Source organism: Aphelocoma coerulescens, chromosome 4 (assembly GCF_041296385.1).
Source record: "Aphelocoma coerulescens isolate FSJ_1873_10779 chromosome 4, UR_Acoe_1.0, whole genome shotgun sequence".
Taxonomy (NCBI): domain Eukaryota; kingdom Metazoa; phylum Chordata; class Aves; order Passeriformes; family Corvidae; genus Aphelocoma; species Aphelocoma coerulescens.
Genome location: NC_091017.1, coordinates 48,916,822 through 48,941,947, shown reverse-complemented (window position 1 = coordinate 48,941,947; position 25,126 = coordinate 48,916,822). Strand labels below are relative to the sequence as shown.

Genomic DNA, 25,126 nt, shown 5'->3' with positions numbered 1-25,126 from the left:
ATGGGTAAAAGGAAGTTATACACAGGTATTTATGACTTGCTGAGGAAGGACAGAAAAGTGAGCTACAAGACAGTTTGCTTGCAGTTTTTATGCAAAGGCCATATTTTGCTTCATCTGCAAGCAAACAAACATGAATTTGGTCCCAAGGTTGTTTATTCAGTGTTTGTGTATCAGCAATCTATTTAGCATTAGAGTGGGATTAAGAGGAACTGTCTTAGTTAACTGAAGATGTAGCAATGACAAGCCAGATTTCATCCTGCACTAAACAAAGATTAAGATGGCCCTCAGGTACTTGGAAAAGAGGAATTTTTGAAATGTGTATTCAACAAAAAAGCTTAATTAAGCATCAAAAAAGCCACTATCACAATAAAGTTTTATACGCTCTTTGAAGAAGCACTTTAACAAAAATTTGAACCTCCCTCTGAGCATACCTTGCATATGGATTTTAACTGAATGTTTGAATCCTTACCAATTTCCCAATTCTTAGACCTGCTCTGAGGAAACACCAAGCATACTCACATTCATTTCAAAGTACTTCCTGGTTTTGAAGGCTCCATTTTTGCTTTCTAAGTTGACCACTTAATAAAAAATTTAAAAAAAAACCAAAACAGCAGTAAGTGGAAATTCTTCAAAACTTAGGTATAGAATACTTCCCTGGATACTTCTGCTCTCTCTTCCTGTTACAACTGCCAAAGAGAACCTACTACTGAAGGAAAATCTGCATTTTCATTCTTTTGCGCTAATGAGAAGTAAACTAAAGGAACGTGATAGGAATGTTCACAGACCTGGCAACCTGTGGTTCTAATCCCCTTTTTGAGTGTACCATTTCAAGAGCAAGAAGAAGTAGCTGTGACAGAACAAATGTTATACTGACAAAAGGTGTTCAGGAATTGGTGTAAGGAGTAACAGTTTTGGGAATGGTGAGGAGAGGTAGCAAGACAGTGAGCTGAAGAGAAGAATCTCCAATGGAAAGCAGTAGGCCAGACTGCAGTACCTCAGCTCTATCAATGCATTCTAGATCTTCTAGGGAAAACAAATGCTGTAACATAAAAGGCTCTGTTACTGCTCATTTAATTCACCTGGGATTGTGGTTTCCATCTTTTAATCTCCAATATGTTGAGTAAATGCAAGAGCACAGACATAGAAATAAAATAGAAGAGTGTTTCCCTTGAACAGATATACAAAAATATATATTTTTGATTCCACATTGCTGGTAGAGATCATTATGTTCTTTATTAACATGACTGACAAAACATTTTCTCTGTTATTTCGGCAATTCTTACTCTTCTTCTGTTGGGTTGTATGCTTTGTATGAAATAGTATGTATTCATTTTCAGCTATTTGGGAATTATGTTCTGTCTAGCACCAGAACAAATAAACTGGCCTGTGTTCTGCTATCTTGTAAGAAATATTTAGGACATGTTTGTACCTGTTGAGGAAATAAATTAATGTGAACAGGCAAGCCTGGCAGAGAAAAGAATTCTCTTCCATCATTGTGTCTTGTCTGGTAGCTATTAAAACTTCCCTTTTGAAAATAAATGGTTTGTTTATTTAAGAACAATTATATGACCATTTTGAATTACAACACTTTCACATGCTTTTCATGTGGCCAGACAGATTTATTGCACAAAGAAAGGCCATGGAAAAGTGGTGGAAATTAAATACAATATTTGCACATTGCTGACAGTATGCTAGATGCTTCCTTGTTCTGAACAGAATTCAGTCCAAATAAACATATAAATGCATTATAAGATGTACAAAGACATATTTGATTCTTCTTCATTTTATGATTTCCAGTATAGAAAAGGAGTCAAATTTTATATCAGAATATCTCAAAAGCACCCTAACTCGGCCAAAAGATTTCATTAGTGTTCTTATAAATAAAGAGGATGGATTTATGCTGCAGTACATAAAAAAATTTATCATAGATTTTATGAGCACAATCTGTACATATTGAAAGGGGTTTTTTTTGTGTGCTAAAGATCCAACTTGCCTGTTGATAAATCCTCCTTTTTATTTTGGTGGAATGTGATCTGCCTTGACACTTTCCAAATTCATGAGTTAATCTTTCCATTTTCCTGTGAAAAACTAAAGATGTTTTTTCAATTTCTACATAGTGGCATTCTGGTTTTATTCCAAGTAATTAAAGCTTTCTCCTTTCAGGGTAGCAAAATAATTTTAAAATCATTATGGGGAATACCGTACTTAAAACAGTTTTTTAAACTACTCCAAAACTTCCGTCACATTATTAATAACCCATACCTACAGACATATGCATACTTACATAGGAACCCATTTTAAGTTCTGTAATGAAATTGAATAAAAATACTTCATCAGATTTTCTGTTTTAATGTTGAATTTCTCCCTGTCTCTCTCCCTCGCCCCCCTTACACACACACACATAGGGTGATAGGCCTTCCTCTCAGATACTGAATGTGATTTGGTGTAGCTAATGAGAAAAGTCCAAAATAAGCAATTGTAGAGCTGTTCATTGGTTCTCTCATGCATGGGTACAGGCATGTGCTAAAGGCTATAAATCTCTAGGACGGTATCAATTGATACATCAAGAAAAAGACTGGATTATCTAGAATACCTGCTATTATCACAAAAAGAAGAGATCTTAAAACTTCTATACTGCAGATTTTCATCAGCAATATCCTCCCTCCCTTATTCCATGCAATTCTCTCAAGGATTCCTTAGAAACTTTTGTTTCAGGAGGATGAAAATGGAAGGAAAAATTGCCAGGCAGAGAGTTACCATTCAGCTGACCTGTGTTCACAGCAATGTAGTTATAAACTGACCTTTACCAAAACTTAGTTTCAATTATGTTGTGTGAATGAAAGTGGCTGCCTTGTTCAAAACTGTATTTGGATGCGGGAGAGAGAGTGGCAGTTCAACCACAAAAGCAAAATTATTTTAGGAAAGCAAGCTTAGGTCCGTTTTTTTTTTTTGAGGCCTTCATTTGCATCTGCCCAGCAGAAATGGACTACATTTCATTGGATAGCTTTCTCTAGAGAGTGTTCCTATCTTCTCCATGGCAGCAAGCACTAATCAGCAACTCTTGTTATTACTGGCTATTAGAGTCTATTGGAGTGCCAGGCACAAAAGCCAGGGGTAGGCAAATTCTCTCTTACTATCATTCTTGTACAAGAAAAATATGAATATACAGCTTGAGACGGATAAAAGCCCCCACAAGTACATAGAGCCTACACAAGTACAAAGGAAAAGGAGAGGAAGTGACTGAACAGGACATTCAAATTCAGAGAGTTGTAAAGTCTAACAGATACAAAAACAAAGTAGAGATTTATAGTGTCAAGCACTAAGAACCTCTAAAATGACAGATTTTTGCTGCATGTGAAATACACTTCCCTCTACACATGCCTTCTGTTCAAACCTTAGCTCACATTAAAATTAGTTGCAGCTTTTGTTAAATTCTAAATGTCAGTATATTAGTCCTTTAAAAAAATAAAAGAAAAAAAATTTAAAAAAAAAAAAAAAAAAAAAGAAACAAAAAAAGAAAGAAAGGCATTATGGTTACCAAGAAGGAAAAAAGCATAATTACTGACCATCTAAAAATGTTAGACTGAAATATTGTGACCAGCCCTAGAAATGCTTCAGCAAACAAGAGACAATCCACTTCTCTATGCTGGATTCAACTGATTGTATCCTGGTAGCACCCCTTCTCTTTCTTCTATTTCCTGCCTCATTCTTTAAACCTTTTATGTATGCTATGTACACAACACATGCAACCATTACATCAGAGGAATTTACAGGAAACTCATTTCTGAAGTCTTGGACCTTTCCAAAGCAGGTATATCCCATCCACTGAATAAACCTTATGCTTCTATTTGAGTAAGTTTTTTTATTGTAGTAAGTACAATTAATTTTCATTTTTGAGACTGCACAGTAACAATACTGTTGTTTTTAAGGGTGAAAGGATTTCTAGTTACTGTAAAGCCAAAATTTCTCCATCTTGATGAAGAGGTCCTTATTCCTAGGTGAACACTTGCCTTTTTAAAAAAGCACCTGGACCCATATTAGCATTAATATTCGTATTTAAAGGTTCATCAGCTATCTTGTCTTTTCACTTACATCTCATAAAACTCCTTGTTGCAGAGGAATTTTTCAAAATGTATACATTAATAGATTGAGAAGTAAAAATCTGCCCATTTTAATTTGGAATGAATTTCCTAAAAGATTAATCGGGTGACTCATGTTGATAGAATATTTAAACAATATTACGTTCAAAGTCTGCAGGTCTGACCTTCATGACAACGGATTTTAGGGAATACCACCACCCATGCCAGGTGTACCAAACAATCCCGTTGTCTGTCTTGGCAGTGTAGGGACCTCCGTAGTACAAGCCATTAAGGTTGGCAGAGTGACACCTGGTGGGAAAATAAAGGCAAACAGCAATAAGGCCTCCTGCCGAAGAGTTTCAAGCATTTATTTCTATGCGAGTCAAACATTTTGCCATGTTGATGCCAGCCTAGTTTGACAGATGCCTAAATTTGCATTTGTGGATTCTATGTGCATCAACAACAGTGGTTTACTTAGGGCAGAACTGCAAATGTTTTTTGCTTCTTTTAAACAAAAGTGCTGCTTGTTCTTTCCATGTTTTCTGACGTCACTAGTTCTTGGAGTTTTTCCTGCTAATCTGTTTCAGTGGAAAATTCTTCCAGAGTTGTTCAGCATGAATGACAGCAGGGCATACACCATACTCTGGGAAAGAAATACTGTTGCAGTTTTTTGTTATTCCAGAGTAGCCCCCCTTAAGTTTTCCAGTTACATCACATGGTATTTTGTATGACACAACCTGAATACCACCATCAGTTTGCCTATTCACCTATGGACTTCTATTTACAAATAGATTAATTCCGACAGCTAATTACACACATGTGTACCAATTCACTGGATCATCAGAGCTGGCATTTTATTTGACTTTACAAAGTTGAGGGGTTTTTGTTGTTTTTTAACAGACTGAGACAGAAATGATGTTATAGTTTATTAAATACAGTGGTTGAAAGAAACAAAAAACCCTAGCAAAACTCAAAAGGCTTGAATAGGAATGAGCACAACCTGGATACTTCCTTGGTTTCTACGAGAAAGAAGTTTAGATCTTTATGTGACCATATGGAGAGCAAACTGGCTGTTCCTTTTGCAGCATATTGTGATGAATCAGCTTGGTTTATCTGCCAGTTCAGTATTTCATTATAAATGCTGTTAATATCTAGCTGTTGAACACCATGATGGATTCCAAAAGCAGACTTCAGAAAATATGCAAAAACATTCCAAATGAACCTTATGAATATTGTTACTGGCAAATCTTAGTCTTCTTGGCTTTGCTTGCACTTCATTAACAAAGTTTTTGACAACAGAGATAAAAACTGTGATTAAAACCCCACAGCAAAATTCTCACCTACATTTATGCTTATTTATTGCTTACAATTTTTAAGGTCAGTTTTGATAATGTGTTAATTGAAAGCTTATAAATAGTGGACATCAAAAGTGAGTTTGTTTTTGAGAATGACAAACTTGTATCAGAGCTGGCATAATCTTTCTAATCATACAAATTCTGCAATAAGCATGCACTCTGCCTACTTTGAATCAAAACACAGATTTCATTAAAAGAATCATAAGGAGGCACACTGTAATTTTGTCAACAGCAATATGAGCCAGTAAGAAGTCTTAATTAGTGCTGGGAAGCATGAATAGCGAAAATTACAGTATTCAGTATCCAAGTAGATGCTGTCTGAAGTAACTGTACATACTAAATTAAAATATCTTTCTGGCATGTGATTATTGATATGATACTGTGAAAAATCATTCATTATTCACAAGTCAATAAATACCTTAAAGTTAGTCTGTGTTTCTCCTATCTATTCAATAGGCTAATATAAAGTTAAAAATACACTGCAGTAGTTTCAAAAGTACAATCAAGACTCAAATGTCCATGGATATTTTATGTGATTTATGTATTAACTGTGTGACAGATGTGGAGAAATGGGAGCTGGTTCCCTGAAGAGCCCTTTGAATTCTGTCTGGATTTACTGACTCCCCTGACCCCACATGAATATAGTTACGCAGTCTCTGGGATGACTGGTGAGGCAGGAAGCTTGAGTTAGTGATGTCTGTCCTAACAGATCCCTGTTACCATCCATACATGGTATAACTGAAAATGGGAGTGCTGGGGGAGAATTAGCCCATGTCCAACTAGAATTGTTCACTCTCACTACTTATGAACCTACTGAGCTTTGCAATGCCATGGGTGCTGGAAAGCTTATGACCTGCAGGTATTACCAGAGTGAACCCAGCTCTATAGATTTGCATTCAAGACAAAAATCTCTGTTAGAGCTTTGCTTACAAAAGGGGCCATTTTTCTGCAGAAGTCCAGGACAACAAATGCTGAGCTGTAGCAAGACCCGTGGCTTTAAACTAGATCTGAGCTACTTCCATGTGGCCTCACTTGTGTCACATCCCTTGGTTTTCATATTATCTGGGCTTTTCTGTATTTCATTAGTCCTGATAGCATAGAGCTGGCTATAAACAATTCCTTCATAGCTGGGAGCTCTTATACAAGCCAGCCAAGAGCACTAATTCCTTCTATATTTGCTAATCTGTGCATGACAAATACGTGTTTCTGAGTGTTTTTCCTTTCTCTGCCAGTACTGTTCTTTTGAGTAGGACTTAGTGATACTGAAATTTTCTGGTATTTCACAGTATTCAGTTTTGTGGGAGGCTTAACATTAAAAAAATCAATAACAAAGCAGTGAAATAACAGTGTTCGTAACTAATTTTCATTATCCAGCTAGACTGTCACTTTAAGAGCATGAGCTACACAGCCATAATAAGAGCTAGCCTAGTAGGAGTCAGCTATCTTTAGAAGTTATGTAACACCAACTACAAGGTATAAATAACTGTCAAGTTCTGCTGTACAGCTGCTTTTGCAAAGCGTCATTCTTTTGTCCAGACCAATCTAATGTTAAAAAAAAGTTTTTAAAAGGCAAAAAATGTATGCAGTGGTCTAAAAGTGAATAGAGATTCAGTCTTAATGAACTCCATGGTATGATATCAGCTTTATGTGATTTGAGGTCCAGATACTTCCTTAAATCTACGAAAGTTCTGATACCATGGGAAAAGAATCTCCAACATAGTTGCCTTTCCCTTTTATATCTTAGCTTGCCCAAGAAACGCAAAAAAAAACTTGTCTACATGTGACTTTTTCCATGTCTCAAACATTCTGCTGACTGGCTATCTAAGCAAATACATTAAAATATATTAAAATAACTAGTTAATTGTGAAACATTGAATCAATAGCTACATCATATCAGCTAAGGTGGTCACAGACAACTTACGAAAACAGAATTTGGCAAATGAGGAGTTAAAAAGAGAAACAAAGGATGACACAACAGAAACAATGGAGTTGATCCAGCCTGGCACCTCTTGCCAAGTGAACTGAGATCACAGTGAGAGAGTAGTATGCCTCCCTGAGCTGTATTTTAAATCTCTCTATTACATAGCTAGCTTGCAGAGTTTCTTTTCATGGCTATATTTATCTAATTAATTACAGGAAAGAATATAGCTGATCTGTACAGGCTGTGCTAAGGCTACCAGTTTTATCCCTTCTTTTTGATTTGGTATATTGCATGTAAGTAGAATTTTAAAATTCTTTTATTGAACCCTATTTAAAAAAATCTTTCACTCAGTCCAGACATGCACACTGACAGAAACTGAGTGGACACATTACCATCTCCATTTAGAAAGGATAACAAGAGTGATATGCTGTGAAGTGAGGTGAAAAAAATGAGGCTTGATAACCTGGCACCAGTTTTGCTTGTCAGATATTTGCAGTGCTGCCACATCTGGTCTAGTGCAACACAGGAGAAATGCAAAAGCAAAGTACATCAGGGATATATCTGCAAACTCCACATGACCTACTTGTGTAAAAACTAGTTACCTCAGAAGGGCAGAATTATCTCCTCCTCACTGCCTGATATGTGGCAAATACCATTATCACAGACCAGCTTGAGCTGCACAGTAGGTGCTGTCCCTTCTAAGGTGAGCCTCTGTCTAACCAGCACTGAGATCTCTGCTAGGGGACAAGGGCACATTGGAAATAAATAAACAATCCCAATCTACCTTCTACCATATGTTATTATTTTATGAATACACATGGAGCAGAATGGTTGACAGTACCCATATAAAATCAAAATACCTGTTAAACCACCAGCCAGCCTTTTCCTCTTCAGCACAGTTCCCTTCATAGTTGTCATTATCCCTGTCTCTAGTACTGAATTTCATTCCTCGATGATCAGCCCACCATTTTATTTCAGGATGAAATCCACCAGTAAGGGAATCACCAGCTGTACCAGAGTATTCACCACAACTCATCTCATAAGAATGCTAATAAAAAAATGTGAAGAAAGGAGAAAAAAAAGAAATTTCAATATGTCTTTAGCCCTTAGCATGTCAGAGAGTGAAACCACAAAGAAGAACCTAATCAGTTCCATTTGCTGCTATTTTTATGCTAAGAAATGACATGCCACTTAAACACTGTGTACTAAATAATGAAAGGCTGTAAAGATGCTTAACAGGGATAAAATTTGTCATTAACCTTATGTACAAATGACCTAATAAAAACAGTGTTAGGGCTAGTTTGCAGTATACGTTAACAAATCAGAACATCTTGTACCATTATTGTTGGTAGTGTCAACAAAAATAGAAAAACTGCTTTTATCCATGTCTGCTAAACCAATTGATTAATATATCTTACAGAAAGTGTGAAATTGATGTACCAAAGGAAACCACTTTTATTAGGTATTTGAAAATTGTAAGCATGCGTAAGAAAGAAAATATAAGGTTCTACACAAGTCTTTATGGAACTTAGAAAACCTGTATGTCTATTGTTTGTCTACAGAATCCACATTTTCATTAAAACCTCTAGTCATTTAGTCTTTATTACCTCTTCTCCTGCAACTCTGAATCTTGCATACTGTGCAAAACGTCGTTCTCCTTCAAAATCAGTTAGATCAATTCTTAAAGTATAATTCCCTTAAAACAAAAATACAAATTATTTTAGTTAAACTAGCCTATCTCACTACTTTTCAGAATGGGGCATTATAATAGAAGATTAAAAGAAAATGTTTTTATCATGAATCTCTGTCACCTCAGTATATTTTATGTGTTTTGTCTTCTTTCTTTATGCATATTAAAGCATATATTGCTATTCTTTGCCTTTATTCACCTGAGTCAGCTTAGAAAATGTTAGAATTATTCCAATGCAGATTTTCAAACATAGGGAAAAAAATGTAAAAAAAGATGGCCTTACAAGTTTTACATTTTAGTAAGATATTTGAGGTGGTAATAAAAGCATAGTGAAAATTGATCAATAAATGGTCACCCATGAAAATTAGATTTTTATACTCTGAAAACAAATTAGTTATACTAGGATCACATCCTGGTGGCACTGATTTCCATGTGATTTAGCTGGCTAAGCCAGTGGATAAGTTTTGTATCTGCAGCATTCTACCACAAAGCAGAAGTTAGCTAACATTGAATGACTATTAGAAAGATGGAAATAACTTTCTACTACGGGCCTAATCAACAGGACTGGCCTAGAATTACTTTCATGTAACAGCCCACACAGCTAAAAAGCCCTGACTAAATGTCTTGGTACAGCATATACATCACTCTGGACTGTTAGTGATGCTGATGGAAAATGGATAGAGACAATTATTTTAAGGTAGACTCCTGTCTCCTGTTCCGTGTTTCACAGGGGCTCTCCGTGTGCTGGTGGCCTAAGGACAGTTTTGAACCTTTTGTTAGAAAACATACATTCAAATGTGTTTTTTCCTGAAACTGAGAGAAGTCCATGCAGACTAACAACAGAACTCAGGATTTATGGTAGCAAAAAGGGAAAACAAAAAAATGGCCTGGAAAGAGGGAAGAAACAGAAACAATAAGACTATTGTTGCAATACAAATCTTACCTTGATTAGTCAAATAATGAAGATTTTTGTTTCCAAGCCAAAATTCACCATTTTTCAAAACAAAATTTCCAAAGCCATTTTCATAGTCAGCCCAGACTCTGAAAAGGGTATAAATTACTAATTTATGAAAAAAGAAAGTTTGTTTGGATGTTTTATTATACAATTTTAGATCACAGAATATCTCAAACTGGAAGGAACCTCAGGAGGCAAGCTAGTCCAGCGTCATCTCAAACCAGAGTCAGCCTTGAGCTCAGACCAGGTTGTTCAGGGCTTGTCCGTTCAGATCTTGAAACTTCCAAGGATGGAGACTGTACATTCTCTTTGGGCAACCTGCTGAGTCTTTCAATAGTTAAAAATGTTTCTCCTTATATCCAGTACGAACCTCTCTTGTTTCAACTTACGTACTTTGTTTCTCATCCTCCCACTAGACACATCTGTGAAGAACATTTTTACTCAAAGAACTCTCATATTGCTTACTTTTTTTTACTTTTTAGATTTTTACTAATTGCAGAAGACAAGCTAGTCCTTTACTGTCATTAAGACTCCTTGCTCCAACAGTTGTTAATGCATTTGACATTGAAGTGTCTTCATGTCAAATGCACAAGTTGTCAGAAAAAGATTTGAAAGGATTCTCACAGAAGGCACCCAGAACCAGAAGTGTATCTCATGGGGAAGCTGTCCCACAGAATAACAATTCCTCCCTTTTATCTGGGATAACAACTTACTCATGTACTTCTAAAGTTCAGATTTAACTTAGCTCCATCTGGTTTAATGTTTCTTCACTTTGTTTCCAGTTTTAATTACCAAATCAAATTACCTACCTATCAAAATTCTGGCTGCCATCAGAACGTCTCTGAAACACAGTCCAACCACCTCCTTCAGACATGTCACAGAACGCAAGGAATTCTGTCGGACTCTGGATTGGTTTTATTTTATAAAATCCATTTTGCTTATGGCCTTCATTGTAGATTTCTGCACAGTCTGTTCACAAAACATTAATTGGACACAACATTTTTAGTCCTGTACTTACTGGCAAAATCAGAAATCAAGTCAATAACAGTAATCAAGTCATGATATGTAGAAGTCATATATGAACCAAGCTAATAAAATGAAATGTCTCTGCAAACATATTTCTTTGATTTTTGGGCATGTTTTTGGTACTTGTGTTGCTTTAAAACTTTGTTGGGCTGTAATTATTCTGATATATCTTTGAAATAATATCTTCCCACCATGAAATATTATAATTTTTGTTTCTACTTGACTAGCAAAATAATTCTGCTGTTTTAAGTGGTGTCACTTTTAATTTACAGTGGTATCATCCACATTAGAATCCCATTACAACCATAAAATTATATGTAAAACACACAGTAACCTTTAAAAACAAACATGGACTTCTACATCCAAGAAGTTCACAGAAGTGCCAGAAACAAAAGTATGGAATCTCCAGTGTTAGAAACAGAAACAATTGCAAGGCCTGATTCTCCTGTTCCTTCTACCAAATAGGTGCAAAAGTATATAGAAGACTACACCCAAAAAGTGCAGTATATGTGTAAAATGATACCACTTTGACTTGGTACCATTCACAGTCTGGTCTCCATTGCTGTTGATGAATGTAATTTACAACAAAAACAAAGTTCAGAGCCCATGGAAATATTACAGCAATGTAATTGTATAGTCTTGTATTTTTTCCTCTAGGAATTAAGAAACGAAAGGAGTTCTTTGTTTATATATAATCTACCATCAAGCAGTCATACAGAAAAGATGTATAATTTTCAGCATTTCTGTTTTTCCTGGCTGAGGTAGAGCTGATTAACTTAAAGGAATTCTCTGAGTTGGCTGAACTTCCAGGCCTGGTTGGAACTTTATGAACTATTATATTTCTTTTCAGTGAAAGTGTCAGTGAAGATTAGACATAAAAAATAAACACTTTATACTGAAAAAAAAATAGCTATGCCAGAATTTGAATAAACTCTAATAGAAAACATCATTTAAATAACAGCGAAGTTGTCTTCCTACAGAATGTGTGATTGGCTTAGAGAAAATAGCTTTTCTTGTCCATTAATTTCTTAGTAGGTTAGCAAAACACAAACATATCTTAATTTTTAGCAGGTGTATATAGTGTGGAATTTCCTCCTAAGTATCTAACTCAAATTATCCAGCTCTGTTGATATTAAAATGCTACAGCAGTTTGAGAAAATAATGCAGTGTGAATAGGGAAAGGCATTTTCCAAGCTGTCAAGAAAGTGGAAAAGTAATGGGGGAAAGAATCATCAGAAATGGGAACAAGTTGGATCTGTTTTTTAGAATAACATTGTAAAAGAATAAATTGAAGCATGTGCTAAGAAAGGACAAATACCTTTCAGAGAAATGTGGGTTTAATAATCTTTTCCAGTAACAAATGAGTCAGTCCTAATAATAAAAATAAAATGTTCCAGGATGCTGATTACATAAGTACACCACTAAAATTAAAAGTCAGATTTACAACTGCTTTTAATTTCATTTTAATGGTGTTTTATTATATTTGATACCTTGGGATCAAGTGTTATATATATTGGTATTTCTTCCAGCAGCATAAGCACTATGAGTATATTCAAACAAGGCTATTAAAAATAATAGTAAGACTTTCTAGCAGTGGACAGCTCGAAACAAACACCGTCTAGAAGTCAGACTCCTAAATTGTATTTTCAATCCAACTATTGTTTTGGATGGTGTTTTATTATATTAAGAGTATGGGCCTCCCTGTAGATTCTACAAGCCTTCCACGGTAGAGGGAGTGGATCACCACCAGAATGCTGGTGAAATTACAAAAACAACTTTAAACCAGTATTTTAAAAACTGTGATGTCATAAGCTGAATCCAACTCAGTCAAAATGGTGCAATATAGAAATATTATTAATGTTAGATGCAGATGGCATTATGCCAGGCTTATGTGTGTAAATATGGATGTCTCAGGGACTTTACAAATTGGAACAAAGTCAGTGCATGCTTGTAACCCAGGCAACCATTTGAACGTATGAATGTGAACTAACCCTGTTAGTTCTTTTTGAGATTGTTAGAACTTCTGACATTAGTCAAAGAACGGTGTTTAGAAATCTGTAACTCCTGATTAACATTTTGTAAATGTCTGTTATTGGCTTTTATCTGTTGTATTGCTGATATTTATGCTTAATTTATTGTCCACTGATTGTTTTTGAATTATGCACTATTAATAAATCAGTAAACTTCTTAAATCCATATTTGATTCATACCATCTGACATTAACAATTTTTCCCTGCACAGCAGGTCCAGGTAAAAGCACTGTGTTTTAAACAAACATTCTACGATGAGGCTGTAAAACAATAACTCAATAGGCCCAATTGTGCTAAAGCTTCTGGGTATCATTACAATGAATGGAAATGAAAAGAATAGCTTCATTTCTAACCTGAATACTGTCTTTTTCCTCCCAAGTCAATGACACTGTTTTCATCTTCTCTGCCACTGTACTGAACCTCTTTCTTCTCTAAGAGCTGTATAATTTTTAACTGCTGCTGTTTCACACGGTGTTCCAGAAGCCTCACTTGGCCCTGAAGTTGTATCTGCTCTTGAAAACATTTCTGTAAATTCTAGAGAGGAAAACATATCTTATTGTAAATCAACAAATTTTTTGTGATACTTAACATGTGACACAAAGAGCCAACTAACCAAACCATAAATAAAATGTAATTTGGATAAAGCATTTTGGTCACAATTTCCTACAGACATGTTGACTCTGTTGCTACCTTGTTTAAAATTATTTGCTATATTACTGCATATAATATACAAAACATACATATTATGCACACTTTGCAAAAAGACCTTTGCTTTAGTGCTACCAGTTCTAAATGCAAACAGGCATCTGGGACTTCGAGGAAAAACACTGTGATACAGGCCCCATCAGAAGGATGTCTTATCCTCTATCATCTTCCATGCACAGAGATTTTCTATCCAGTGAAGTCTGCTACTAACATTGTGAAGGTTCTAAAGAGTTTAAAAAAAATGCAATCCACATGGATATGTTTTCAACTTCATTGCACATTTTTCAAATGCTTTTAAATGACACACTTCTTATGATAAGAATCCTAACATTGCCAACATAAATATTGTTAAGTTTTAAGCTCACTTTTGGCATGCTGAAATAGTCCCTAAGAAGTTATGAATATGCATGAAAAATAAAAGTCAAAACAAAAGTTAAAGTCAATGTTGCACTGTGACTTGTGTACTTAATTTTGCCATGCAGAGTGGGTGAGAAATGTGGCAATTCTGATACAGTGATACCTAGCACTCACTTGACCCTCAAGAGCTGGAATAGCTGTTCCAAATTCCGACATGCTGAATGCATGCTGAGCGATAAATAATTGGTTTTAGATTAAAGACTATGGTAAAACAGCCAAAGTGAACAGAACCTGATCTAGAGAACTTAAATTAAAATAGTCTGTATGGTTTAAAATAGATATTGAATAAATTTGATTTCAGTGTGAGGGAGAAAAGCCTTTGGAAACATGACACAGATTTTGCATCAGTAACACTGCAATTTTATATGAGCAGAGTTTAGTTGCTATGATGCTTGTAAAAGAGCACAACTAGCACTGTAGAGGCAAAAATCAAAGGGTGACCTTCTGGAAATCTGACATGTAAGATCAAATTTGCAGTAGTTCTAAATTGGTGCTACCTTATTCATAGGGAACATTATTTACAGGTAGACCCGTGATATTTGCCATCCATATGGAAGAATTGATATCTCAGAACATTGCCTTATCACACCAAGCTATAGAAATGTCTGCAATAGCATACTGCTGTGCACGGTGAGGCACACCTTAGTGGTGTCTGCATGCTTTCATTTGCACCAAGCTCAGGCTTCACCCACGGTCCATTAACACTCCCAGCAAAATATTCCACTTGTCTGCAATATTTAGTTACACTCAAAAATTTGATCATAAGACTGTGCAGAACAATCCTGAACACAGACTCTGCCTTAAGTATTACTGAAGTGTATCAGAGACTTGCTTTAATCCATACTTAACTGCAATCTAATATACATGGTGAAATAAAAGCATGGGGGAAAAAATATGCACATATGTGGCATAACTAGTCAGTTTGTCAGCGACCTATTGGAGAGGGAAAGGTTCAGCGGGATGCTTTTGGGCCGCCCAGTGGGGCTGCTCGGCCCGCTGTGCGTCCGCAGCGCTGAGCCATGTGCTGGCCGAGGAGCTGCTGGGGAACCATGGTGACTCTTGGCCACAAGGGGATGCTGGAAGGCCAGAGGCACATTTCCCAAACGCCTTTTTTAGAGGGACACAGCAGCCCGCGACCCAGTAGTATCCCGGAAGTCCTATCTTATATAAGAACCTTCCCTTGGAAATCTTTTCCGGTTGCTGAGAGCTATGTTGATACTGTACGAGATGCCTAGCATATCATCCTTTTCTTCTAGCAGGAAACAAGAGAAGAAAATAGCTAAAATATATGGACATACAAAGTTGCTACAGTGGCTAAGAGGGATGTTATTTGACTATACGCACTGGTTAAGGTGGGACATGTTGCATATTACAAAGAAAAGATGCACTATTTATTGTACAGCCTTTCCAGGGTGGTTCTCTCAATTTATCTGCAGCTTCATACAAATCCTTCACAAAAGCTGAATTTTCTATTCAGTGGGAATTAATTCAATGGGAGATTCAGAAGAGGCTTCCTTGACAGGTGTCTGCAAATTGTCATTCTAGTCCTGTATGAATACAGAAAATTAGAGGACTGCAGAGCTTTAGAGAGAGAGAAAGAGATGCACAGGTGGATTGAGAAAGAGTGAATAAATTTTAGAAGTATTGAAAAAGTATTTCCAGGCTCGCCCTGATCAGCTAATGCTAACTATAAAAGAAAAGCTGTCCAAAAAATCCCATGTTCCCAGTCAGATCAAGTATTTGTTCTAATCATACTAAGTTCAGAGCGATGAAGAAGCCACCATGACAACAGTTACCAGTTTTACTGAGAAAGTTAGCCTGTATCAGTCTTAACTCAGTACTCACAACCTTGAAGAACATGGTAAAATGCAACAGGAGAGACCTGGAAATAGTGGCTCCCGTTGCCAGGCCCTTGTAATTGCATAGACAAGACTTCAGGTGGGGAACCTCTCTGGCACATGGCCAGATCTGAGCCACAAAGTGCTTCCATTCTGGAAAGAGCAAGAGACGGTGCATTTGAGGAGAGGCAGCTGCAGGCAGCTATGTGTGTTGCTTTCAGGTGTAGCAGAAATGCATCTATCAGTTCCCCTTTTCATACTGCTAAAAACCATTCTCCCACTGTGATTAAATTATATACTACAAGTATAGAACTTAGGAAAAAATATTACCTTACCTTAGAAAAACTTGGTATTTAAATTCAGTATGACACCAGTTCACATATCACAATAAAAGGTCCTTTCCTTTGAACTAAATTAAACACAAGCCTGCAACAGGCTGTGTCTCTATTATTCTTAAACTTGCATTTTAAATCCATCTTTTGTTATTGTTTACTTAAAAATTATGAATCAATTCATAAAAGTGAATAACTATGAGCTGATTCTCATCTACTTTACAGACAATACACTCATGATAGGGTGAACAGTAATATATCTACATTACACATAGCAATTTCTGATTAAAAAGGTTTTAAGCTCTCAGTGCTTAGGAAGTGACAGTAAATTAGAAGTGTCAATCAAGACATGACTAACCATAGTGAAAAACTGCAGCATAAGGAAAAAAAAAAGATTGAGCAGAAATAAAATTTTGAAAGTAACCTACATATGAAAAGTACTGGTATGTGATACTTTCCTTTCTCTCCCTGACTTCTCAGTGATGTCTCTCTCTGTCAGCTCCAGACAAATCCCATTAGACTTTGCTGCTGAACAGAAAAACCACAGTTCTCATATTTGGAATTCCATGTCTATTTTTTCCATGGGACGATCACAAGGTAACTGTAACTTCAGTTGGATCAATGGGGCTTTTAGATCTTCAGTTTACAGGATTGAATTGACATTCTTTCAATGTGCTGCTACACTTTTTTTCCACAGGATAACCCTTTTAAAATCATTGGAGTTAAACCACTGCACAGCTGAAGTAATATAGAAGCAAAATGTAAATTAGGGTCATAAGTCAGCAGCTAAAACATATTGCTATTCCATCTGTTAGATATGGACCAAAGTTAAACCATTACTTTGTTGAAACACTCAACAAAATGTGAATTTTACTGTGACTCTGTCCAGTGTACTGTGGTGCCCACTGATTGAAACCAGACTGAACACAACCTGTTCTGTCTGTTTCAGTGAAGTAACTGTTTGCACTGCACATTGAGAAGCAATTATCTAACAACTGCTGACAGCTCTGCTCTTGGGCACACAGTCCCACATTTAACCAGCTGCTGCAATTAATGTGCATTCACTTTCATTATTGTGTGAATTATTAGCAGCTAGTGACCTTTCACTAAAATTATTGCTATAAATTAGACTCGGAATACTTTATGAAAACTATGAAAAGACAAAGTTTTTACTTGTGGTGCTATTTCCTATAATTTTTAGAATACAAACTACCTGCAAAATATCTCTATATTGAGATTAGTGTTTTAATGAGATTAAAAGGTGAAAACTTTGAGATGAAGTTCAGTATATTCCTAGTTCTTACTCAGAGGGTCATTTAAAGTCCACAATATTCTAAATGAAAAATAATAATTAAAAAATAAGTAAATGCATTTAACTGTAATGCCTCATTTCCCAGTAGGCCTCTGCAGAAATTGGTAATACTTTTTTCCACTGAGCAGAAGTGATTACAGTCAGGTGCTTCCCATTCGGCCTCTATAAAGCTACTTATCTGAACAAAAGCTTTCCATAAGGTAATATAAGACACAAATAATAGTTGTAAATTCATCAACCACTTCTACCTAGGCAATTATGAATCAAGAATTAAATCCCTTTAGGCTTCTGCTATTTAGGACCTGAATATCAAACTAATAAGGACAGCCATAACATGCAGTGCAGGGTTGGTGAGGCTAGAGGTATGTGATTTTGTTAGGGTTTTTGTTGGAGAAACAGAATATATATAGGAGAGGCTTTTGGGAGCTTGAATTGAAGGAGCTTTGGTCATTGTGTCTGAGGGTAAATTATAATGTAGTTACATGGAAAGAAGTAAGAATATAAATTTATGGATCTTGTTTGAGAAAAAGTTATATGGCAAGTGGACAAGGTGGAAAAGGACAGAAACATTCTGCATACCAAGTGTCAGTGACCAGAAATACCACTGCTGCAGCCACCACTTCAGGAGTTCCTGGGCTTTGCCTTTCTCTAAGTATGCTGCTCAAAACTACAGGTGTTATTCTGAGTTAGCATTACCCCTGAATGGTAGTATAAACATCTTGTGTGCCTTCAGTACAATGTGCTTCCATACACTATATGGCATCTTTTTTAGGAAAGAATTGTAGGTTACTTCATATCAGATCCAGTCACAAACTGACTGGATTTCTTTCTTCAGTGCCATTGCCTAGTGATTTATCTTCCGTTGTAAATTTATGCATTTGTTTCCTCTTTCCTTATTGGAAACTTGTCCCCACTGAACACCATTTGAAGCTATTTCCTCATTCCTTCATTTTTTTATGAATTCTAATCTTTTCCATCAAAGGTTCTGCCATCCCATGTAGAGATTGTGAGCACTATGGAGGGCATGTCCATTGTGAACACTATGGAGGATAAGGTATGCAGTATTTAGAAGAAACTCTATTAAAATTAAGTACTAGAACTTACAGAGCTGCCAGTGACATCCATCAAGCTGGCTGCAAGGACAAAATCCATCATTATCAAAATCTTCATTTTGAAAGCTGTGAAATAGAGGAATAAAGGAAATACTAGTTAACTTCAACATAAAAACTAAAATTTGCACTTGACATCTTAAATCTTATTCAAAAGAGTCTATTTAACCTATAATTATTTTCTTACAATTTGTAAATATAATGTGTATGCAGGATTCATTACAAATGTCTAAAATAGTCTGATAAAATACAACTCCAAAAGCCAGTAAAATGAGAATTTATCCTTTTAGGCCACTTTGTATTAGAGGTCTCCATGTATTTTAGGGCAGCTATTCAAGATTCAAACTCACTCATTTTATTTTCAAGACAAAAGCAAAAACATTTTAAGACAAGCTGAAAAACAGGGAAATATTCCTTGTTGGTCCTTTAAATTTGTGAGAAAGCTCTCTGTCAAAGACAAGTACTTAAAATCTGAATTGGTCTAGTTGTCTTTGAACTACAGATTAGTGCAACTTTTGTGCACCAGGAGAGGATCAAGATAATTTTACTGTTATAAAGTAATTTGGGGGAAAAATCCAAAATATTTATCAGCTTTTATTCTAATGGTGACAAGGATGACATCTTTAAACTGATAGCTATGGATACTTTGTACTGTATGACCCATAGCATTTTAAATCCCATTGTTTCATATGAAAATTAATTTATAGGCCAAGCCAATCACCACTGTATCTCACTGCCTTGCAAACATGAGCCGACAGAACTTCAAAAATTTTTTGTGAGACAGATGTGTGCTTTTCACAGACAAACCAAGGCCTCCAATCAGTAAAATATTTACATAGATTATACATAAACCTATTCTGAATTAATTAGTTAAACTGCTGCAAGCTATCAACTGAGGAATCTTTCTTTTTCTTTTGTAACTACAAATATTTTCATTTAGCGTATGCTAACACCTACTTAAACCAGAATATGCTTCCACTCTGCTTTTCCTACCATAGAGTTATTACGGAAAAGATCTCCAAGATCATTGAGTTGAACCATTAACTTAACACTGACAGGTCCACCACTAAACCATGTCCCTATGCACCACATCTGCATTTCTTGAATGCTTTCAGGGATGGTGACACATTAAAGCATTTGTGGTTAGACAAAGTGTAATGTCTATAATAAAGATTAATGATTCAATACCAGCATGTGCTTATTGATACACCAACTTTATGAAAATTTCCACTCATGTTTCTACAGAAATGGATATAAAACATTAGTGGGACTTTGGCAGATGGTGCTTTTTACTGTACAAAGATAAGCAAGGTGCTTATGAGAAGTATGTTTTTAAGTTTGTGTAAAACTGGACAAGTCCAACTGTATTTTCACCAATCTCTTAAAACTTCATGCAAGATGAGAAATTACAGCGTAGACAAATCTCAGATTTCAACAGCTACCTATAAGATACTTAGGATGCTTTTTAAAATTACAGTTATTTAAGTAACTTAAATTACAAAATTGGTTTGCTGTTTGTTTGGGTTTTTTTACTTCTAAGGTTTGCTGGTTTGAAAGCATCGTATCTGAAAGCATAGAGTTTTGAGGCCCAAGTATATCTGCATAAAGCTCATTATCCCACTTCTTGCACAGGACTGATGCAGACACAAAATGTTGAGGGTACTCTGTACCTACTGACCCATGTTACAGGAACTCAGAAGTCTTTTAAACATTTTGGACACATACAGCATCTATCACTAAGCTGCAAAGCACTATATAAGCTGATGTCTGTATCTGAGGATTCCAAAGGAATCCATTAAAAATTACCTATAAAATGCTTCTTGAGTAAAAATGTGAACTGAAAATCTTAGGCTAAGTTATTTCTATGCCATAAACTTCCTGAATTTAAAAGTGTAAGTTGTCCTTCACACTAACAAAATAAATGTTACACCATTTGAATTAGAAACTTTACTAGAATTCAGTGCAAGTTCTGATTTTGTTTGAAGCGGTAAATCCTATGAACTACAGGCTTAAAAAATGGGTGGTGGTGTGTGTGTGAGGAATCTGCAAGAATTGCCTGGCAATGAATCTGTTATTTAAATGTCAGAGGTTTCTGCCATGATTAAACATGCACTTTCACCTTACAACACTAGTAATTATAGCTATTGCAGTCCCTTCTGTTTTGAAAGCAGCTGTTGCCATCTGTTGGGATGACACTGTGACAGGAGTGACCAATGAGTACATTAGCTGTCTGGACAGCCTGCAGAAGATATGTCTCTGGTAACTGCTGTCCTGACTCCTTACATACTTTAAATATGTTTTCTAGGAGAGAAGGGACTCTATTTTTTTCACTGGAAGATTCATATTTCATACATTCTACTTCACCCCTGTTATTTTAATTATGAAAGCACAGTATCCTCCCTCACATTAGTCTTAGTATTTGAACTGTTTTATCATGATTTCACTGACTGTGAACGCCTGGATACCACAATCATTCTCAAAAAAAAATCAATCTTAAATGGATTGCACAGCTTTACAACTCCAGTATTCTTCTTCTTTTTGAAAAGACTATCAAGTAAATCTGGCATACTGTTCAGAGAAATTTTTGCTAGTAAAAAAAAAAAAAAAATAGAAGACTATGAGGCACAATCAAGGCAGGTAAGTCCCTTACAGCATGTATGAGCTGCTATGAGCAAGCTGCATAAAAAGAATGAATAGCTGAGAATTGTAGAGTGTGTGCAGTTGGTTTAGTTTGTCATCTTTAGATGAAGTCACCTTTCTATTTAAGGATGCCTCTTTCTAAAGAATGTTCCTCTTGTGGGAAACTTCATAAGGGCTGCACTTGGAAGAAAACTTAGCATGTCAGCTTTAATGCTGAATTAAAACATGCTCAAAAGACATATCAAAATATAATAATAGTCTCATAAATGTCTAAATTTGATGATTTCAATACAGTGATGAAGATATTTTAATCCTCTAGTTTCATTTTTAAGAAAGCAAGCTGGACAGTAAACTCAAGATGGAGTATTGATCCTGTAGTCACTCAAAATATAAGCTCACTATGAATGTCAGACAAGAGGCTTATAAAGAGGGAGAAACTGAGAGCTCCATTTGGCAGATCTACCAGTCAGAAACAAGAAGACTGAAACAGAGAGGACACAGGGTAAAAAAACCCACAGAGGGCCCTCTAGTGGCATAGGGGAAACCAAAATCTTTATGCCACTGTCCTCCAAAAAAGGGAGAAGGTCAAAAAGACTAGGAAGAGACATGAAAACTCAAGCTCTGAAAGAAAATGGGCAACTTAAAAGCATTTCTCTTCTTCTGTCACTGCCCAGCAGGTAGACCCAGAGAAGGCAGAGGACAATCAGCAGTGCTGGTCCTGGCCCTTGTACCTTTAAGCCAGTTTCTCAGCAGGCATAAACTCCTGTAGTTTGTCTATCTCACAGTTGCAGTGACATGAGATTCACTGAGTGGTGAACCTTCCAGTGACAAGAAAAGTGGTAAATAGGGTCAAGCCCCTTACATGTTCAAAACACTTTGACACTCTACCTAAATCATCAGGTTCAGACATGCAATTACTGTGGGTAACTTTTTACGTAGTTACCCACGTTTCTAAGAAAAGTTTCAGTAGATGTTGTATTAGTAACAGTTCTCTTAAGGTGCACATCCATGGTCTTCAGTCACATGGAAACCTAAAGTTTTGTTCACGGGAAGCTTAACATCTTGCTCTAGGACGACTCCTTTGAAAGTCAGTTTCTTAAACTAGTTTCTTCAGGCCTTTAAATATTTACCCTTGTTATATAGCTATTTGCTGACAACACACAATTGAATAAAATATTTCACCCAAAAAAACCTGCAAAAAGTTACAAATTTTCATCGGTCACCAATGAACCCAAAGAGTTAATAAGTATTGAGAGACTTCCAAGACTTTTTTTATAACACCTGTATTGATTTAACAAAAAGAAAAATCCACACGAATTTGTACAGGGGATATGCCTTTCCAGGAAAATCTTAATCTCAGACAGTAGACATGTGGATTAATTATCACACGTCATGCTAGAGGGGGAAAAACTTGGTGTTATATTTCAAGTTAAAACACAAGCCCTTAATGGTTAGCTGAAAAAACAAATCATCACTTTCTGTTTTAAAGAAATGAAGTTTGAGTGCAACTCTTGTGAAACCTTGAAATTTTATCCCTGGGGTTACTCATTTACTATTCCAAGATTACACCTGGAATATGCATTGTACAGTTGTGCAGAAATTTTTCTCCAAAGCTTTGGAATCCAAATTCCAGAAAGACATCTTTTTTCTTCTCTGTGCCTCGGCTTTCTTTAAAGGATACACAGACAATCAATCCTATATTCAAACTTCACCGGAATTTTATGTTTTTTCCAAGTCTTTAAATAACAAATTACTAAATAGATTTGATGACATTAAAGAAGCTCTGTGCTATGAAAATTTTGAACCATTAGAATGTTCTTATATTTTTGAATTTGAGATAGCAAACTAGATGGAATACAGATGCCTGTTTCTGTTGGCACAATGTCAATAAAACTTGAATTGCTAATAAATACAGTAATATTAAGAGAGAATCTGCTGAAAGGATAGAAAATGACTGGAAGGTTTTTTGTTTGCTTTCTTAAAATTCGAATTATTAAACTCATGCACAGATTTTGCTTTGTTTAAATTTGGTGGTGTTACAAAAATTGCCCTGTTTTCCTCATCTGAAAAATAATTCATGATTTTATTTACTTTTAGGTTCTAAAAGCAGCCTTGTTCATACAGCCACATAGTAATACAAATTTAGAAACTGCAGATTTGAATATTGGGTTTATTAACTACCTAGAAATGCAGGAAAATATCTAGATCCTGGTAAAACATTCATACATCATTATCAACACTGCACCAGTTATATGGCCTTCAAAACCAAATTGCTTTTAAGCCATAACTATAGAAATTAGCCAAACTTCTTTCTTCCCTCATAGGTACCTTAAATGTTTACCTTTAACTTCTGGACAGAACTCAAAGTTGTTAAATCTTCTTAAGCTGATGCAAAAATTCCAGAGCCCTTCCCAAGCTGCGATTGTTTTTGCTATTAAATTCTGCAGAGTTGAGGCTTACATCTGCTATGAGTCACTGGGCTGGAATGTTCCTGAGAAGTTGCCGTTATCAAGACTAAATTGCAACATAAGAAAGAGATGACGGTAATTCTGTGCCTAACACAACACTTCTGAAACAAAAATAAACCAAAAATAACAAAGGATCATCCATTCCCTTTCGCTGTTGTGATCCAGGAAATTGCTCTCTGTATCATACTCAGCTTTATACTCCACTCCTTTCTGTAGTCACAGCCTAAATCTCTTAGGCTTCAGAGGTACATAGAGAGCGTAACTGACTCAATGGATTTAAGATAAAAACCATAATCACTCAGACTAGAAATTACATGTCAGAGGTGTAACAAAAAAAGTAATATGCTAAATAAAACCTAACCCAAAGTAACAAGCATAGTACAGGTAAAGCTGAAGGGAACAAGGAAAAAGTACCAAAAAAATCTTGTGTGATGTGTTTTTTAGTCAAGGCGCAGAGAAGCACAGCATCTCAGTGACTTCATTAGACAAAACCATTTTCTATACAAGCTTTTTAGAGTCAGACGAATACATCGAAGAATGTTTTAAAATACAATTTGGTTTGAGTATTTACCCTTCTTTTATGCTGGCTCTTCCCAAGAAGTTCAATAAATGAGCATGCTTAAAGGAATGTGCTGGAAGAAAAGAAGTCTTAAGGAAATACTGAACAATAGCAATAAAATGAGCTTTACATTCCACAATATAAATACAGAATCACAGAATGCCCTGGGTTGGAAGGGACCTTAAAAGTTACCTAGTTCCAAACCCCCTGCTGTGGGCAGGGACACTGTCCACTAGACCAGGTTTCTCAAAGCCACATCCAACCTGGCCTCAAACACTTCCAGGGATGAGGCATCCACAATTTCTCTGTTCCACCACCCTCACAGTAAAGATTTTCTTTTTAATATCTAATCTTAACCTACTCTCTCTCACTTTAAAGTCCTTCTCCCTTGTCCTGTCTCTATATGCCCTTGTAAATAGTCTCTCTCCATCTTTTTTCAGAATCACAGAATATTCTGAGTTGGAAGAGACCCACAAGGATCATCGAGTCCAGCTCTTAAGTGAATGGCCCATACAGGGATCTGCAACCATGGCATTATCAGCACCCACACTTAGACCAACTGAGCTAAACTTAGGGTCTTAAGGTGCCCTTAAGGGCACGTGTAGGTGCCCTTCATGTGCTTCCTATTGAAGACTTGTTGCAAACGCCCTCAGAATAATTTCTGGTGCATTATTTGGAATCTGGTCACCT

General features: G+C 36.0%; 1 protein-coding gene across 1 annotated transcript; it reads right to left on the bottom strand.

Moving 5' to 3' along the window:
- Positions 1 to 1,598: 1,598 nt before the first annotated feature.
- On the bottom strand, positions 1,599 to 23,868 carry FGL1 (fibrinogen like 1). The gene is made up of 8 exons (XM_069013968.1): positions 23,751 to 23,868; positions 18,765 to 18,838; positions 13,410 to 13,590; positions 10,810 to 10,969; positions 9,989 to 10,086; positions 8,963 to 9,051; positions 8,216 to 8,403; positions 1,599 to 4,388 (listed from the first exon to the last, which is right to left on the bottom strand). Exons 2-8 carry the CDS (start codon positions 18,828 to 18,830, stop codon positions 4,229 to 4,231), a joined length of 942 nt encoding a protein of 313 aa, XP_068870069.1. The 5' UTR covers positions 18,831 to 18,838; positions 23,751 to 23,868; the 3' UTR covers positions 1,599 to 4,228.
- Between the last annotated feature and the right edge of the window lie 1,258 nt (positions 23,869 to 25,126).

Excerpts from the sequence above, each read along its gene's own strand:
- FGL1 (XM_069013968.1), bottom strand. The coding sequence starts at position 18,830 with ATGAAGATTTTGATAATGATGGATTTTGTCCTTGCAGCCAGCTTGATG. Across the intron at positions 10,970-13,409 it reads AGGAAAAAGACAGTATTCAG|ACTGTGCAGAAATCTACAAT; the intron begins GTTAGAAATGAA and ends TTTTGTGAACAG. Across the intron at positions 4,389-8,215 it reads GCTGGCTGGTGGTTTAACAG|GTGTCACTCTGCCAACCTTA; the intron begins GTATTTTGATTT and ends TTTTCCCACCAG.